General features: G+C 48.5%; 1 protein-coding gene across 5 annotated transcripts in view; it reads left to right on the top strand.

The window, feature by feature from the left end:
* The window catches only part of MAPKBP1 (mitogen-activated protein kinase binding protein 1), a gene marked incomplete at both ends in the record, with an annotated part of 58,264 nt that overhangs the window by 22,554 nt on the left and 16,325 nt on the right, over nucleotides 1-19,385 (top strand). For all 5 annotated transcript variants that reach the window (XM_080708146.1, XM_080708144.1, XM_080708143.1 and 2 more), the window contains one exon: nucleotides 10,603-10,694. In XM_080708146.1, coding sequence (XP_080564272.1) covers nucleotides 10,603-10,694 — 92 coding nt within the window. The remainder of the gene's footprint in view (nucleotides 1-10,602; nucleotides 10,695-19,385) is intronic.

Below are 19,385 nucleotides of genomic sequence, written 5' to 3' on the forward strand. Positions count from 1 at the left end.
CCCGAGACAGCAAGTCCTCCACTTGGCATCCCCCAAGGCCGCGCAGAGCCACACATCACCCCGCTTAGCGTGGCATTCAAGCTCTTCCTGGCCTCGTCGCATCCCACGTCTCCCAACTCCCGTGCAATCTGCTTTTGCCACTGCCCGCCCGTGGGAGTCTGTTACGTAGTGAGACCAGGCACCTTCGGGAAAGCTTCCTTGTTTCTCTTCCCTGATCCTATTCAGAAATCATCTCTTCCTCTTGAGCATTTTATGTCTTTCTTGTGACCTTTGGCACATATTAGATTGATATATAACAGATTGTTCATCTTTCCTGTTGGTTTATTTATTTATTTATTGTGGTAATGTGGATGGAACTCAGGGACATTCTACCTCTGAGCTACACCTCCAGTCCTATCATTATTATTATTATTTTGTATTGGGGATGGAACCCAGGGACATTCTGTCTCCGAGCTATACCACCCCCAGCCCTATGTTTTTATTCTTTATTTTGAAACAGGGTCTCACTGAGTTGCAAAGGGCCTCACTAAGTCCCTGAGGCTGTCTGTGAACCGTGATCCTCCTGTCTCAGCCTCTCAAATACTAGGATTACAAGTGTGTGCCACCACGCCTGGCCATTTTTTTTTATTATTACTCTCTATTTTTTTTAAAGAGGGTCTCACTAAGTTGCAGAGGGCCTCACTAAGCAATTGAAGCTGGCCATAAACCTGCGATCCTCCTGTCTCAGCCTCCCAACCAAGTACTGGGATTACAAGCGTGCACCACCATGCCCAGCTTTCTATTGGGTTTTGAGGGTAGTAGGTACAGTCTGTGTGTTCTTCATTTTAGCATCCCTCCATAGCACTTCAAGTTTTTCTGAAACAATCCACACTAAGAAATGCATTTTATGCTGGGTGTGGTGGCATGCGCTTGTAATCCCAGTACTTGGAAAGCTGAGACAGGACGATCGCAGTTTCGAGGCCAGCCTTAGCTGCTTAGTGAGGCTCTTCACAACTTAGTGAGACTCTGTTTCAAAATAATGAATTAAAGCTGGGCACAGTAGCACACGCTTGTAATCCCAGCATTTGGGAGGCTGAGACAGGAGGATCGCAGTTTGTGGCCAGCCCCAGCTACTTAGTGAGGTCCTTGGCAACTCAGTAAGACTCTGTTTTAAAATAAAAAATAAAAAATAGGGCTGGGGGGTATAGCTCAGAGATAGAATGCCCCTGGGTTCCATTCCCAGTACTGGAAAGAAAGAAAGAAAGAAAGAAAGAAAGAAAGAAAGAAAGAAAGAAAGAAAGAAAGAAAGAAAGAAAGAAAGAAATACAGCTGGGGGCCATAGCTCAGAGGTAGAATTCTCCTGGATTCAATCCCCTGTACTGCAAAGAGAAAAAAAAAAAGGAGTATGTTTAAACTGGGCATGGTGGCACACACTTGTAGTCCCAGTATTTGGAAGTCTGAGACAGGAGGATCTCAGGTTCATGGCCAGCCCCAGCAACTTAGTGAGACCTGTTTCCAAAAACTTAAAAATAAAAGGGGCTGGGGGTGTAGCCCAGAGGCAGAATGCCCCTGGGATCTATCTCTACTACCAAAAAAAAAAAAAAAAAAAAAAAGCTAACATTTTATGCCAGGGGAGATGATGTGGGCCTGTAATCCCAGTACTTGGGAAGCTGAAACAGGGGGATGACCGGTGCAAGCCTCAGCAACTTAGACCCTGTTTCAAAATAAAATAGGACTGGAGGTAAGAGTTTTGTAAAATGTCCCTAGATTTAATCCCCAGTTTCACACCAAAAAAAAATAAAAAAATAAAACCAGCACATTTTTAGGCTGTGATACACATGTATAATTGCAATACTTGGGAGGTTGAGACAAGAGGATCACAAGATTGAGACCAGCTTCAGTAATTTAGACCATATTTCAAAACAAAAACTAAAAAAGGCTGGGGGTATATCTTGGATTGTAGAATGCTCCTGGGTTCAATCCCAGAACCCACTCCCCCTCACAAAAGAAATGCATTTTAGTAACAATAAATCTCATTATATGTAATTATAACACACCAGTAAAAAAGAAATACATTCACTTTGTGACCCAGTACACCTACATACTCGTGGAACAAAAGTTTCCCCATCAGTACTTACCCTTCATGCTGTGATCTTATTTTGGGGGGGGCAGTTTGGGGATGGAACCAAGGGACATTTGACCTCCAAGCTACACCCCCTGCCCTATTTTTTATTCTTTATTTTTGAAACAGGGTCTCACTAAGTTGCAGAGGGCCTCACTAAGTAGCTGAGGCTGTCCGCGAACCGCGATCTTCCGGTCTCAGCCTCCCGAATGCTGGGATTACAAGCGTGCGCCACCACGCCCGGCACCTGTGATCTATTTTTATTTATTTATTTGTTTATTTCAGTACAGGGGATTGAACTCGGGGACATTCCACTTCCAACCTATACCCCCAGCCCTATTTTTTGAAGCAGGGTCTCACTAAATTGCAGAGGGCCTCACTAAGTAGCTGAGGCTGGCCACCTATTTACTCATTACCAACTAAATGGATTTCAAGTTTCATTAATAGGTTTCAGTCTGTGGGTTTGAAAATACTGCTCTGTCGAGTAAGAATGAGCAGTCCTGTCTGTTGCCTCGGAACCACCTGCTTTTGCCATCTGTCTTAATGAGAGCCAGAAGAGCACTTAAACACATGGCTTTACTCCTTCCTCCTCTCTTGGGAATAGGCTATTATGAAGTTATCCCCTTAGCTCATTAAGGGGGAATTTTTTCTGCCTTCTTTCTTTCAAGGGTACAGCCTGCCCTGCCTGGTCATCCCGGGAGTGCAGGGCGGGAAGCCTTCCCTTGCAGGGTACCTGTAGTAATCCTGCCCTCCAGTAGCCAGGCTGCAGGGGAAAGATGACACCTCCTCGCAGACCGGTGTAAGCTTTCCTTCGGCTCAACACTTTCCACCTGGCAAATGAAAGCTGGGTCACAACGTGGGTGTTCTCCTGACTTCCAGGCTGCATTGTGGGCGTGGTGGGGAGCATGGTAGAATACAGTGGGTGCTCGCTACTTAGTTCTGCGTTTTTTTGTGTGCATGAAGCAGTGCTCACGCACAAGCAAAACATGGGCGCACGAGGGTGCCAGATGCTACGCAGTTTCTTCCCAAGTCACTGGCCACACAGCTGAGACATCTCCAGGGCTAATTGCGTTGGCATTTGGATCTTGAGGGTGTAGAGCTGCAGTTTCTATCAGAACTTCGGGCCACGTCCAAGGCTTTGAGGATGGACATCTTCTCGCAGAGCCTGTTGGCTTCCTCGTGAGGTTTCCTCAGATGCTGCATGAGGCCAGAGCTCTCACCGGCAGCCTGCCGCCTCCTGTGTAAAGAACTGGTGTTCAGAGTGGACCAGGTCAAGGCATCTAGCGTGAGGGCTGGAGACCCTGGCACCAAAGCCTTGCTAGAGGGGCCCCGGCGTCCTTTCCAATTACATATGCAAATGTTGCCGGGTTTTTTTTTTCATGTATTCAAACTAAAATAACATCATAACTTATTGAATGCAGGTACAGATATGAGTATCCAGCTGTCTTCTTTTGTGTGTGTGTGATTCTAGGGATTGAATCCAGGGGCAGTCTACCTCCAAGCTACACCCCAGCCCCATTTTTTAGTCTTTTATTTGAAGCAGCATTTCACTAAGTTGCAGAGGGGCTCACAAGTAGCTAGGCTGACCACCAACCCGCCATCCTCCTGTCTCAGCCTCTCAAGTACTGGGATTACAGACGTGCACCACTATGCCCGGCTCCTATTTTGTTTATTATTTTGAAATAGAGGGTTGAACCCAGGGGTATTCTGCCTCTAAACTACACCTCTAGCCCTTTTTTAAGTTGAAACAGGGCCTCACTAAGTTGCTGAGGCTAGCCTCCAACCTGTGATCTTTTCTCAGCCTCCCACGTACTGAGAATATAGGCATATGTCACTCTGCCCAGTTATTTATTTTGAAACTGGGTTTCACTAAGTTGCTGAGGACCTCGCTAAGGTAATGAGATTGGCCTTGAAGTTATGATTATCCTCTCAGCCCAAGTACTGGACTATAGGCAAGTTCTCTCTCCCTTTTAACATTTATGTTTCAATATTTGAGACATACAGTAAGGACATGTGAAATAATTGATAGTATATTAAGCTCAATTTTTAAATTAATTGTCCTCGGGCATTCTATCTTAACCAGTTTTAGCTACTCAGTAGAAAGCAACTCTGTTGACCTGGAATAGCCCAGGTTTCCTGGGGTTCCTCATGTCTGGTTTTCACTGTTCCTAAAGTGTCTGCCAGGCATTCTTTTACTGACATATGTATCTGGAGCCTATTGTGTACCACTCACTATTTAAAATACTGGCAATAAACCAGGTGGTGGTGGCACATGCCTGTAATCCCATTACTTGGGAGGCTGAGACAGGAGGATCATAGGTTTGAGGATAGCCTCAGCAACCTAGCAAGACTTTTTCAAAAAAAGGGCTGAGGTTGTAGCCCTGTGGTAGGATGTCCCCTGGGTTCAATCCTCAGTAACACACACACACACACACACACACACACACACACACACACATATTCTCATTCTCCCTCTGTCTCTGTAATTGTCTGTCTGTCTCTTTCTCTCTCTCTGCTGGGGATACATCAGGAAGGATAATAGCCTAGGTCCTGCTCTCAAGAAATTCCTATTCTTAGCCAGATGTGGTGGCACATACTTATATTCTCAGTATTTGGGAGGTGGAGACAGGAGGATTGCAGGTTCATGGCCAGCCTCAGTTACTTAGTGAGACCCTCTGCAACTTAGTGAGACCCTGTTTCAAAATAAAGAATAAAAAAAATAGGGCTGGGTGGGGATGTAGCTTGGAGGTAGAATGCCCCTGGGTTCATTTCCCAGTACTGCGAAAAACAACAACAACAAAAAACCATTCTTATGGGGAAGATAGACAGTAAGTACCTAGAAAGAGATGAAATCACAGATGAAAACACAGAACGCTACATTGTTCTGTGTACTATGAAGAGAAAAAAAAGCTGGGTAAGTTGGATATAGAAAGATGGCAGTAAAACTAACCTGGAAGAACCTTCCCTGAGAAGACATTTGAGCAAAGCCCTGAGAATTAGCTGCGGGATGGCTGCGGGAAGAGCTGCGCAGTGCCCAGGCTTGCTCGTGCAGGCGAGCACTGGAGACGAGAGCCTGCTAAGGTGCTAGGTGGCTAGGGACAGGGAGAGCGTGGGAGATGAGGTCAGAGTCAGAGGCTGAGTGATTTAGGGCCTTATAAAGCGGGGCCAAGTATTTGGACTTAGGGAGATGGGAAGCCATTGGAGGGTTTCAGCAGAGTAATGAAGTGATCTCATTTATATTTTGAAAGAATCACTGTGACCTGCTATGTTGAGAAAAGATTGTAGGGGCAAGGCGTGAATCGGCGCGTACCCGTGGGAGTCACAGTCATCCGAGGGAGAGACGATAGTGGCTCAGTGGTGCACTGCTAAGTGTTCACGGGCTTTCTGAGAGGGACAAGGAGCCCGTGCTCGTTTCCATGGTGTGATTCCTCCCACTGTGGTGGTTTCAAGGCCCCGAGTGTGGGGAGCCGCGCACAGTCACGTTCACGAGCGGTGCAGGCGACCCCGCGCACCGGGCGCTGACGGCCTTGGCAGTGTTTCATCTTGTCAGTTGCTGGGGGTGTGCAGGTTGGTCTCCACCTTCTAGGGCAGTGGAAGCTTTACTGCCTTTTTGGAAAGAGAGGGGAGGGAGAAGGTTATCAGAGTGGGAGAGGCCATTTATACAGCCCATTGTGTTAGTCTAGCAAAATAAGCCTCGATATTGGAGGCTTCACAGAGCCCTGGTCTCGGATCCTTTGCAAGCAGAGTGCAGCCCAAAACCTCCCTGCAAACAGGAAGCTGGTTGGAGTTAAGAACATAAAATAAAAAACAGCTGATGCCCTGAGTGTTTCCCCTGCTCCTCCCCCTCCACAGAGCAAAGGAAACTGCCTTTTTCCGTTTGGATAGCTGCTTTAGAAAGCCAGAAAAAGTAAAAAACCATAAATCCTTTGAAAATAAGCCAGGTTTGGAGCCCAGGCAAACTCGTGCCTGTTGGGATTTCCCAGTCGGGAAGTGTGTTTCACTGTACAGTCCTAGGAGGAAAACCACTGAACACCACGGTGCCAGGGCTGGCAGGGAGAAATGGCCCGTGCGGGCTTTCCACACCAGCTCTCCCAGCCCGTTTCTAGGTCATGAAATCAATAAAGTAGGCCAGCACTAGAATTAGTACTATTTTGGGATGGTACTGGGGATTGAACCCAGGGGCTTTCTACCTCTGAGCTGTCTCTCTAGCCCCTTTTATTTTTTCGTTTTAAGACAGTATCTTGCTAAGTTGCTGAGGCTGTCCTTAAACCTGTGATCCTCCTCTCAGTCTCTCCTAGACTTATTTTTTAATGAAATGGAATAAATTAGACTACATTGCATGCAATAAAATTTTGTGAAACTTTAATTTCAGATTTACACACACATATACACATAGATGTATGTATATAGACACTGGGTCATAATCTAAAGTGTGTTTCTTACTGTGGGCTATGGTTAAAAAATGTTTGGTAAGCATTGGTCTTTAGGGTCTGAACAACCCACATCTCCTTCCTTTACTTTTATTTTTATTTATTATTTCTGGTACTGGGCATTCCTCTGGGCTACATCTCAGCCCTGTTTTGTTTTTTGTTTGGAAACAAGGTGTCACTAGGATGAGAGTATGTATCACTACTTGGTGAGGCTATTCTCAAACCTACTATCCTCCTGTCTCAGCAGTCACTGTCAGATGCTGGTTAGAGAGACCCAGAGCCAGCAGCAAGATTCCCTGTTTCGCAGAAAGGAATGTATATATTTTTTCTTTTTCTTTTTCCTTTTTTTTTTTTTTTTTTTTTTTTTTTGCGGTACTGAGGGTTGAACCCAGGGGCATTCTACTTCTGAGCTACACCCCCAGCCCTATTTTTTATCCTTTATTTTGAAGCAGGGTGTCACTGAATTATAGAGGGCCTCACTAAGTAGCTGAGGCTGGCCTCGAACCTGGGATCCTCCTGTCTCAAGTATTGGGATTACAAGTGTGTACCACTGATGTAGGATAGAAGAAATAAGTAGGTAGAAAGGAGCCGGGTGTGGTGGTACACACTTGTAATCCCAGCATTTGGGAAGCTGAGGAGGATCACGATCTGTGGCCATCCTCAGATACTTAGTGAAACCCTATTTTAAAATAAAGAATATATATATATATATATATATATATATATATATATATATATATATATATATATATAGCCGGGGCATAGCTTAGAGGTAGAATGCCCCTGGGTTCCATCCTCAGTGCCACAAAAAAAAAAAAAGAGAGAGAGACGGGAAGGAAAAGCAAAATGTAACTTTTTTTTTTGGGGGGGCGGGTCTGGGGATGGAACCCAGAGGCATTCGACCTCCGAGCTATACCCCCTGCCCTTTTTTAATTCTTTATTTTGAAACCGGGTCTCACTGAATTGCAGAGGGCCTCACTAAGTAGCTGAGGCTGTCCGCGAACCGTGATCCTCCTGTCTCAGCCTCCCGAATGCTGGGATGACAAGCGTGCCCACCACGCCCAGTGTAAAATGTAACTTTAATATAAAAACTGGAGCGGAAGTGCTTCAACCTCTAGTTCACAAACCAGTTCTCTTTCCCAGGCCTGACTCTCCCGAATTCCTGGGAAACCTGTAGATCCTAGAGTTAACTAAAAGAAACTGTAATTGCCCTGTGCATTGATAAGACAGATACGATATTTTGAAAAACCTGTAATTTAAGACATTCCAGTTTATCTGTCAGTCAGATAATGAGGACCCCAATCAGCCTGATGAGACCACCAGGAAGTGCCTTGGGACTAGGGACCACTGGACTGAGGCCATCCACTCTAAAGCTGACCAGACCACCGTAAACTGCCTCGGGGATTCCTGGCCTGAGCTCGTCCTCACGTACCTCCTCTACCACACCCCTCGTGAAAGTCCCTATAAGAAGAGAGCCCTGAACTCCCCAAGAGGCCTTCCTCCTCTTGAGCCGGCCCGCATTCTCTCTTGAATGTGCATTTCCTCTCCTTTCCCCAAATAAACCTCTGCCATGCCTCTGACTGGCGGTGCTGAAACTCTTCTCTGTCAGGTTAGCCAAGGCCCCTGCGGACCTGCGTTCCTGGGCTGAGGGCTCACCTGACACCACCAGGCCCAGCTGTCTCCTTCCTACTTTAGATTTCCATGAAAAGTATAAGCTAGTTTCTCAAAAATTTCTCTCTGTGCTGGACTATATACCTACAAAACACTTGTCCAAGTTCCTGTCAGAGGGGATGGAAGCTGAGAACCAGCAGACTTGTTCTAATTCTTTAGCATCCAGGCAGAAGCGTAAGGAGGGAAGGGATGCAAATTTTAATCCAAAGGATCTGCCTTGAATCAGATCAACTAGAAGATGTAGGAGCTGTGTAGCGTTTAGCTCGCTGCACTTGATTTTATGACCTGCCGCCACATGGGTTGTGCCGGCCTCAGGCTCCTCACTCTTCTCTACCGTAAGTAGTAGGTACAGCAGAGATGCTCCTGAACAGAGCTCCTGGGGATAATGAGAGGCACAGTACCAAGATCAGTGTCTTCCACACTTCTCCAGGATGATTTTGAGTTCTCCTGTTAGTGCCAGGCGACCGGGTGTGGGGGGCATCATTAAGCTGAAGAAAGGCATAAATTAAGGAAAACTGCCCAGCATAGTGGCACAGACTTGTAATCACAGCTGCTTGGGAGGTGGATACAGGAGGATCGAGTTCAGGGTCAGCACTGGCAATTTATTGAGACCCTGTCTCAAAATAAAAAATGCCCGGGGAAGTAGCTCAGTGGTCGAGTGCCCTCAGTTTCAATCTCCACTAACAAAAACAAACAAAAATTAGAGGAAACCATTAAGAATATTTGGATTGGCTGGTCATGGTGGCACACACCTGTAACCCCAGTTCTTGGGAGGCTGAGACAGGAGGATCGCAGGTTCAAGGAGAGCTTCAGCCATGTAGTGAGTCGCTCAGAAACCTAGCAAGACCGTGTATCAAAACCCCCCAAAAAAGGTTGAGGGTATATTTTTGGAGGTAGCATGTCCCTGGATTCAATCAGTGGTACCATAAAATAAGTAAATAAAGAATGTCTAGGATTGGCTAAAGGTAGTTTATTCCAAAATAGATTTAATGCCTCCGTTGGGCTCAAGGGTAGTGACAAGTTTGGTGCTTCCCAGGAAACTGAGTTACACTATAATTAAATCACTTCTACCAGTGAATAAACACAGGTTAAAGTGCCTGGTTCATATCCCTAGAAGTGTAGAAGACTGAATAGGTTTTAACTGTTCCATCCTAGGAGATGTATTTTAGTCTTTGACACCATGGGACTTTTTTTTTTTTCCCCTCGTTCAAACTAAAATGGTACTTTGAGATAATTTAAACAGACCCTTGAAGAGTACTTTCGGTTTTTCCATTAGGACCATAAGAGACAAGGAAAGATCCTGAATTTGTCCCAGTTGGTTCTGGGCTAATTCTCTCTAGAAACTGACCTGGATTAGGAGACTCCACCTTGCCCCAAGTAAGAACACCCCCTACATGTTTCAGATTCACACTGCCCTCCCAGGGCAAGACTCCTCAGGGTCAGAGTTTTTATATCAGCTTGACCATATCAACTTGGCCGTTCTACAGTCAGAAACTCCTCTCTCTGAGCCAAGGGAGACCAAGGACATCGCTGAGGACAGCTGGTGCAGGAAGTGCAGAGAGTCCTGGAGAGACTGTATCTGGAGTGGCCGCATGGACACTGTGTAGGGAGGGTGGGTGGCGTGATGAGCGAGGGGTGCCAGGACAGCGTGGATCTCACACGGCGTCCTCTGGCTGATTGCGGTCAGTCCAGCCTGGTCCTGGGGCTGCAGATGCCGTGGGACGGCGCTGATGGCGAGTGATGGGTGTGCCGTGAGACCGCGTCCTCTCAGTCTCTGAGCACTTTACACGTGCTTCCCTCTCCTCTCTGTGGCTTAATAATAACAGTTAGAGTGCCCTGAGCATCTTCGCCCTGCAGAACACAGCATTAAGCCGTATTTCTGCCTCTGCTGTGCAAAGTCTGGATGAACTGGCAGATACTTTGGAGGCAGGGACATCTGACGAGGTGAAAAATGTGCTGGGATGCAAGGTCAGGGCTCTTAGGAGTCACCTAGTTCATACTTGATACTCTTCTGGCTCTTGGTGGATCACAATGGCCTGCCCTTGATGCCTGCCAGGGCATAAAAGTCACTGGCCTCCCTGAGTCTCATAGACCCAAGCCCTGGCTTGTAAGTGGTGCCCTTCCAGGGAATTCTTGTTCCTCTTTGGTCACGAGCTCTGCTTTAACCTGGTGATTTCCTGTCCCATGATACCAGCAGACTGAGTCCTTTTAAATGTGATGTGCATTTTCTTTTATGATCAAAGGCCCATGGCTCGAACAGAGCCTGGAGAAGTCGTAGCCCCACTCTCCTGAAGAGAAGTGCATGTGAAAGTGGAGCTACAGATAGCGCTAGGTGCCTTCAGCACTCCTTCCCGAGCCCACAATGTCCGTAACATGTCACTTTCTGTCTTGCTCTAACAGGTCACCTTGGAAAAGGTGCTGGGGATAACAGTGTCCGGAGGCAGAGGACTTGCGTGTGATCCTCGGTCAGGTTTAGTTGCCTACCCAGCTGGGTAAGTGCCTTGGAAAAGACCCCGCTGCATGGGAGTTGATAGCCACGCTAGACCAGTTGCGGTGGGCAAGGGTTTTCTGGTATCTTTTGGGAGATATGTTGGGGTCAATGTTTGAGTGAAATTTCTATAAAGGAGATACAGGGTTAGAAAAGGCTCGCTCTTGGGTGTTTTCTTGTTGCTGTCCTCCTAGCCTGCTTTTTGGCTATCCCCACCTACCCACCTACACATACAAATTTATACTTTATTATTATACACAGTCCCAGCGCCACCTTCTATAACTGCCTTCTAATCATTGTTAAAAACTGCTTTATAAAGGTGGGTGCGGTGGTGCATGCCTATAATCCCAGTGCTTGGGAGGCTGTAACAGGAGGATTTCAGGTTTGTGGCCAGCATTCTGTAACTTAGACCATGTTTCAAAATAAAAAGTGAAAATGGCTGGGGTGTATAACTGCTATAGGTTCTGTCCCCAGTAATAACACACTCACACAAAACCTAGCTTTCTTGAAATGTGATACTATACATTTGAAATATTCACAATTCAGAGCCAGGCATGGTGGTGCAGACTTATAATCTCAGTACTTGAGAGGCAAAGACAGGAGGATCACAGGCTCGTGGCCAGCCTCAGCAAAGAGTGAGGCTCTCATCAACCTAGTGAGGCTGTTTCAAAATAAAAAATAAAAAGAGGCCGGGCGTGGTGGGCACGCTTGTCATCCCAGCATTCGGGAGGCTGAGACCGGAGGATCGCGGTTCGCGGACAGCCTCAGCTACTTAGTGAGGCCCTCTGCAACTCAGTGAGACCTTGGCAGGGGGTATAGCTTGGAGGTCAAGTGCTTCTGGGTTCCATCTCCAGACCTGCAAAAAAATAAAAAATAAAATAAAAAGGATTGAAGGTAGAATGCCCCTAGGTTCAATCCCCAGTACCAAAAAAAAAAAAAAAAAAAAAAAGGAAAAAAGAAACTCCATATAGCTAGGTACTATGGCTTATGTCTGTAGTCCCACCTACTTGGGAGGCTCACACAGGAGGATCATGTGAACCTAGGAATTTGAGGCTAGGAATTTGGGAGACTGAGACAGGAGGATCACAGGTTCAAGGCTAGCCTTAGCAACTTGGTGAAACTCTCTGCAACTTAGCGATAAATTTTTTAAAAAGATGATATGGCTCAGAGGTAGGATGCTCCTGGATTCAATCTCCAGTACCTAATAAATATAATAATAGTAATAATAATAGTAATAGTAACAGCTTCATACCTCTTAGTCACCCTTTTTTTGTTTGTTTGTTTGTGTGGTACTGGGGTTGGAATCAAGGTATATTCATTCTACTTCCAAGCTACACCCTCAGCCCTATTTTTTTATTTTTTATCTTGAAACAGGGTCTTGTTGAATTGCAAAGGGCCTCACTGAGTAGCTGAGGCTGGCCACAAACTGGGAGCTTCTTGTCTCAGCCTCCCGAATGCTGGGATTACAAGCGTGCGCCACCAGGCCCGGCTCTAGCAGTCACTAGTAATACCTTATTTCAAATACCCAGCCCCAAGCAACCACTAATCTATGTTTTGTCTCCATAGGCTTGCCTATTTTGAATATTTCATATAAATGGAATCATATAATATTTGGCTTTTTGTGACTGGCTTCTTTCTCTTCTATTGTTTTCAAGTGTTTTTTTTTTCCCCATGTTGCAGCATGTGACGGTATTCTGTTCCTTTTTATGGCTGAATTGTATTCCATTATGTGACTCTATCACATTAGACTGTGCTTTAGTTGATGGACATCTGGCTTATTTCCCCTTCTTAGTTACTTTGAATAAAGCTGATTTGTATTCATCTGCTCTGGTCCCTTGAGGAGGTGTCAGTGCCGTGGAAGACAAGTAGGGACTGGGCTGGCATTCTTTCCCCTGCTCTGCTCCTTCAGAGGAGAAGCCCAGCCGTGCCTTCTCCAGCTTTGGGGCTGGGGACCCTCCTGCCTTTGGTTTTCAGCCAGCCTGTGTCTCTTGCTGTTGGGCACATGAACCTGAAATTAAAAGGGCCTACTCTTGTCACCCGCCATCAACTGTGGAGTGCCTACTTCCCCGGGGTAACTTCCCTAGCAACTTAGAGAGTTTTTACACCAGGTACATGATCTGCCTAGTTTCATCATCTTGTCAAAAAAAAAAGTTACTTTAACAAATTTGTTTATTTTGGACCAGGTACATTTTAAGCCCTTTGCATGGACTACTTAATAAACAACCCTGTGGTACTATCACCACCAACCTTTAAGTACTATTATTACCCCCACTTTTATTTTTTGTGGTACTGGGGATTGAATCCAGGGGCATTCTACTCCTGAGCCACACCCCCAGACCAGTTTTATTTCTTAGGTCTCACTAGGTTGCTGAGGGCCTCACTAAATTGCTGAGTCTGTTCTGGAACCTGCGATCTCCTGTCTCAGTCTCCCAAGTGCTAAGATTACAAATGTGTGCTTCCAAGTCTAGCTTCACCCCCCATTTTAGAAGAGGTGAAGCCGTTCGCACAGTGCCACATAGCGAGTGACTGCTGGGTTCCAATCCAAGCATCGCTGACTGAAATGATAAGGGGGACACCAGACTTTCCGGTTAGTTTTCAAAGGCTTCTCCTAAGCTATCTGGCTGCCACCTGAATGAGAAGAGCCTGATTTGTGGGCAGCTTAGTCATGTTGGGGAGGCATGTTCCCGGTTCTGGGGTCCCTTTGATGTGCGGTGTTGGGGGGGCTCTGCCTGCCACAGCGGCTGGCTCCTCCCCTCGGCCAGTGCGTGGTGCTGTGACGGCACAGCCTGCCTGGGTGGGTGGGTGGGTGGGGTTCCTTGGTCCTTGCCTCTGGCAAAGCCTTCTTGTTGGAGGAGAGGCCTGGGTGGTTGAGGTGGGTGGTTCTCAGGTGTGCACTGAGCCCTGTGTCCCTCCCTGCCCTGCCCCTCCTCCATGCACACACGCCCCTGGACCCTGGGGCCTGGCACCTCCAGGTGTGCTTATGTTGGCGGGCAGGTCCCGGCCCACTGCTCGCCCTGGGAGCCATTATCCTTTCAGGTGCTGTATGCAGGCTTCCCTGCCATCACCTCTTGTAGGTGCCCTGAGTGTGTTGAGCGTGGCCAGCCCTGGGCAGCGCCCCTCCTCTGTTTCTTCTCCGACCTTTGAATTTCTTCAGTTCAAAGAAACATCAGCTTTTGTCTTTGTAAGTGGCTTCTTTCTGGATGTTTCCGTTCTGCTCCGTCTCTCCCGAGCTCCCTGGTGTGCCTCTGGGATGCCGGGGACCACCATGGTCCCCGTGAGCCCGCCCGGCGGCCCTCTGCCTCCCTCCTCTTCCCTTTCTTCCTAAGGCCACCCCAGCCCCCACCTAACTCCTGTTGCGCTTGTTGCTCTAGGAGCCGGCTCAGGTATCCTAGAAACAAGAAGAGAAACAAAACTCAAAAAATTCTCCCAAGGCCTAGAGGCAAACAGCAAACCAAAACAAAGTTTTCTGAGAGGAAGCGAAACAGCACAAGGAAGGAGGGCGAGCGGCGTGTGCCGGGCCAGGCGAGGTGTGGCTGGGACTCCAGGCGGAGACCCCGGGCTGAGTGGTCCTGCCTCTCTTCTCAGGCTCCCTCTGCCCACAGCAAGCCCATCCTCACCCATCACACTTTTGTGTGTGTGTGTAGTACTGGAGATTGAGCACACATGCCGTCTACCTCTGGGCTACACCCCAGCCCTGTTTTACTTTTTATTTGGAAACAGGGTCTCACTGAGTTGCTAAGAGCCTCACTAAGTTGCTGAGGCTGGCTTCGAACCTGCGATCCTCCCGTCTCAGCCTGCCGAGTGCTGGGATTGTAGTTGTGCACCACCATGCCCGGCTGTCACACTCCTAAGTCTCCCCACCCTAGGCTTCCAGGCTGATCCCCAGGCGGCCTCTTTGAGGGACTTGGCTTAGTTGAACAATCCTAGTTGAGTAGGGACTTTTTCCTAGTTAGCTCCACAGCCCCTGTTGCCATTTTGGGCCAGTCAGCCCTGACAATGGGTTTCTCAGTCCCCCATTGCCAGAGTGATCCAGGGGAGTGCTCTGGGTGGAGCTGCCCCTTGGCCGCAGCAGGGGCAGGCGGCCTTGCAGGCCAGGAGGAGGCCTCTCCGCTCCTCTAGTGGAGAGGAGGGAGCACCTCTTTTAAGAAGGGCCTCTGTCTACTCAGTCCATGTTGAAATAATGCTGGGTCCCGGCTTCAACGCCTTGACAGGGTGTGCGGTGGCAGAATCTCCTCCCGAGCTGTATTCTAGTGACAGGTGGGCCGAGGAGACGCAGCTCCCGTCCTCCTTGAAGCCTGTGCAGGTGTTTACCTGGGAGCGTGTGGGACCGAGGAGTGGCCAGGTGGGCCTGGACGGCCTGAGTGTGGGGCGGGGTGGCGCGCGCCCTCAGGGCCTTTCCTTCCGGCCTCCTGTGTTTGTCGCAGGAAACCAGGGCCCTAAGTTCTTCCCACAAAGCAGGTATTTGTTTAAAACCTGCTGTGGGGCAGACATTGGGGATAGAGCAGTGAGGAGGACAGACAGGGTCGCTGCTTCTGGGGTTGAGGAGCAAGAAGGGTGAGCAGACACCAGGCATGGAACAAGGGAGCTGAGTAACGCCAGATAGTGGTCCGGGTAAGAAAAATAAAACGGGGATGAGAAGAGAGTGGGGGCAGCTTGGAGCAGGGGAGGGGCTACTTTAAGATTAGCCGGGCAGTCAGCGCTCAGGGAGGGAAACATTTGAGCCGATACTTCAGTGACAGGAGGAAGCAACATGTGAGATTGACACCAGCGTGTTCCAGATGAAAAAAATATCAAGTGCAAAGATCCTAAGGGAATGAAGAATCAGGTCACCTGTCTAAGAGCTAGACCACAGTGAGTGAGGAGGGGGACTCACTGCCATTTTGACCTGGCTTTAACTCTTACAGCTCACAGAGACGTACCTCTTGCCAAGAAAAGGCCTGCGTTTAGATTCCTCTGGGCAGAGCATAGCATACTAATAGCCCTACTCCACTGGGCACGTAGTGCACGGGGTTATGAGCACTCAAGAGTTATCATGGGGTTATTGAGGTTCCTCAAGAAATAGCATCAGGGAGGCTGAGACAGGATTGCAGATCTGAGGACGGCCTAAGCAAGTAGTGAGACTCTCATCAGCCTAGGTTCAATCCTCAGTCACACACACACACATACACACACATGCGCACGCGGGCGCGCGCGCCAGTGGCCTAGTCCAAAAAGTGACTTGATTTGAAGGCATTGAGTTCCAGTTGTCTGTAAAGAGGACCACAACTAGGATTTCCCTGGGAAATGTACTAGCTTTGTTATCTCTTAGAATAACTAAGATACAAGATTTCTCCTTTGGAACTTAATTTGGAGGGATAGTCTATAATTCACATGTGGATAACCCTAGTGACTCTCTAGTATCCAGCAAGCCCTGGATGAGATGCGACTGCTAACCCTGGACAACCCTTTCCTTTGTGTTGATGCGTCGTGGTGCCCTTCAAGAAGACTGGCTGAGAGGACCAGGCTGGTTACTTTTTATATGTTAACTTCTCACAGCAATTCCATGACATAGATATTACTTGTCTTATAAATGAGGAAATTAAGGTTCAGAGAAGAGAAGGAACATGTCCAAGATTGGAGTGTTAGCAGACAGGTCTTTCTGACCCCAGTGGTGGTGGTGGTGCTAATCATTTTCCTTCCTCCTGCCCCCTCCTCTTCTTCTTCCTCTTCTTCTTCTTCCTCCTCTTTCCCTCCTTTTCTTTCTTTCTTTCTTTCTTTCTTTCTTTCTTTCTTTCTTTCTTTCTTTCTTTCTTCTTTGTGGTACTGGAACCCAGGGACATTTTACCCAGGGATATACCCCCAGACCTTTTTTGTTTGAAAACAGGGCCTCGCTAACTTGCTGAGAGCCTCATTGAATTGCTGGGGCTGGCTTCAAGCCTGCCATCCTCCTGTCTCAGCCTTCCAAGTACTGAGATTCCAAGTACCTTCCCCTCCACACTCTGCCTCTTCCTCTTTCTGATTGAACACATGGGTATTACACCCTCATCTTTTATTTATGTATTTATTTATTATTTAGTGGTGCTGGGGACCCATCCCATTGGGTCCAGGGGCCGTCTACCTCCAAGCTATACCCCCCAGCCTATTTTATTTTTTTTATTTGGAAACAAGGTTTCCCCAGGTTACTGAGAGCCTCACAAAGTTGCTGAGGATGGCTTAAAACCTGATCCTCCTGTCTCAGCCTCCCAAGTACTGGATTTGTGCCACCACACCCCACTTTTGTTTTTAAACAGGGTCTCACTAAGTTGCTGAGACTGGCCTTGAACCTGCAACTCTCCTGTCTCAGCCTCCTAAATACTGGGCTGACAGGTGTGTGCCACCACGTCGGACCTGACCCCAGTGTTCTTGCTCTTGTCACCACTGTATTACCCTTGGGCAGCAGTGTGTGGTACAGAATGCTGCACGTGGGGCAGCTGTGGGTGTAGGCCGCTATCCAGGAGGCTTCTCCGCAGTCAGAGCATCGAGATCTTGCCTTTGGTAACTTAAAGCTATATCCATGCGTTCACAAATACTTATTGGCTCTTCTAGGCTCTGCGGACTTAACAGTAAACAAAATAGACAAAAATGCCATCTTCACAGAGCTGGCAGTCTGGGTAAAGAAAGATGCATCCCCAAAGTAAATGTGCTTTGGACAGAAGTATGAGCGGTGGTGGCGCAGGGCAACGGGGAGTGTAAGGGTGAGGTTGTCATGATAGATGGGCGGCGTCTGAGCCAAGTCGAAGGCCTTTCAGTTCGCTTCTCCGAGTGACTCTGGATTTTACCTGGGCTGAAGAAAGAATTTGAAGGCACGGGTTTCTGGTTGAACCTTCCGTGCCTGCTCCCTGCATGTGTGGCCCAGTCGTAGCTCAGCCAAGGCCTCATTTGGCTTTGTCCTCTGGAGCTTGGCGAGCGGTAGGAGGTGGATCCAGTTAGTAAGACAGCAATGGGCTCTTCGCGATGGCAGCAGGCCTGGACCTGCGCAGGGAAGGGCATGTTGAGGGCCTGGCCCTCCTGGCACTGGAACTCCACAGTGTGACTCCGCAGAGCTGAGGCCCAGAGGGACCGAGCCTCCTCTCCCCCACCGAGAGCAAGCATCTCTCTGTGCCCTTAGGTTCTGAGTTCCAGGAGTCATCCCACTGGGCAGCCCAGCCCGGCCCAGCGTGTCATTTCAGGACTTCAGTCAGCACTGCTGCAAGGACTCGCCCTGCCGGGCAGGGATGTGGAGGTGTAGGGCCAAAGATTGATGACGGCTGCGCCCCACCCTCCGCTCCCGGGCCAACTGGGGTGCTCGCTCAAAGTTCACCAAGAAGAATAAGGAGGCGCCTCAGTGATGTGCGAACAGACCCTGTTCTCTTGGGAGGAACGTAACAAGTGGGGTGTCCTGCCCTCCCTCCGCGTTGTGTTATTGCCCCACAGTGGAGCTCTGACAGCTGGTTGGCCTCTCTCCTCTCTCTCTCTCTCTCTCTCTCTCTCTCCCTCTCTCTCTCTTCTCTTTCTGTCTCTCTCTTCTCCCTCTCCCCTCCTCCTCTCCTCTCCTCTCCTCTCCTTTCCTCTCTCTCTCTCCCTCTCTCTCTCCTCTCTCTCTCTCCTCTCCTCTCTCTCTCCCTCTCTCTCTCCTCTCCTCTCCTCTCCTCTCTTTCTCTCTCTCCCTCTCTCTCTCCTCTCCTCTCCTCTCCTCTCCTCTCCTCTCCTCTCTCTCTCCTCTCTCTCTCTCCTCTCTCTCTCTCCTCTCTCCTCTCTCTCCCTCTCTCTCCCCTCTCTCTCTCTCTCCCTCTCTCTCCTCTCTCTCTGTCTTTCTCTCCTCTCTCTCCTCTCTCCCTCTCTCCTCTCTCTCTCTCCTCTCTCTCTGTCTCTCTCTCCTCTCTCTCTCTCTGTCTCTCTCCTCTCTCTCTCTCTCCCCTCTCCCTCTCCCTCTCTCTCTCTCTCTCTCTCTCTCTCTCTCTCTCTCTCTCTCTCTGTGTTGGATGTTTTCCAGATCTGAATAATTAGGAGTAAAAAGTTCAGATGAAGAGCCTCCCTCTGTGTGTTTCCCTCCTTGCTTAACTCTTCCATGCCACACCTGAGTGTCCAGCTAGCGTGGAGGTAGGGGGTGTAGAGAAGGAAGCCTGCTCCTCTAGCCAGTCGCCTCTGGTGTGTGCTGTCTCACACATGCAAGCTCTCTCTCTCTCTCTCTCTCTCTCTCTCTCTCTCTCTCTCTCCCTCTCCCTCTCCCTCTCCCTCTCCCTCTCCCTCTCCCTCTCTCCCACCCTCCCCTCTCTCTCCTCCATGAAGCTGGACTGAGGAGGAGGAAATGGAGCATGTGGTGTCCCGAGACTTAGACTCCATGCAGCGACCGAACGTGTTTTAGCAGTCTGACGCACTTCTCTTTGGGGGCCAATACTTTGTTTTCCTGGACTTGGAAAGCATTTTTCTGGATTGGGCACAAAGTCAATGTACTTAGATCAGCTAAAGCCCTTTGTCATGGTTCATCTCTAATTAGTCAGAAAGCTAGGTAACCTGTAACCAGGCAGAGTAGAAGCCCTTGCTAGAGAGGTCAGCTGGCAGAGGGCTTCCTCAGCAGGTCAGCACAGATTGTAAGAAGGCTCAGAAATATCCAGTAGCTGCTGAAAATTGTTCAGTTCTGGATTTATGGCTGTGGCAGGACTGGAGGGTATTATTTTTCACACACTAAAAAAAGTCC

The sequence above is a fragment of the Muscardinus avellanarius genome (genome assembly GCF_963383645.1).
Source record: "Muscardinus avellanarius genome assembly, chromosome: 12".
In the NCBI taxonomy this organism is placed as follows: Eukaryota; Metazoa; Chordata; class Mammalia; order Rodentia; family Gliridae; genus Muscardinus; species Muscardinus avellanarius.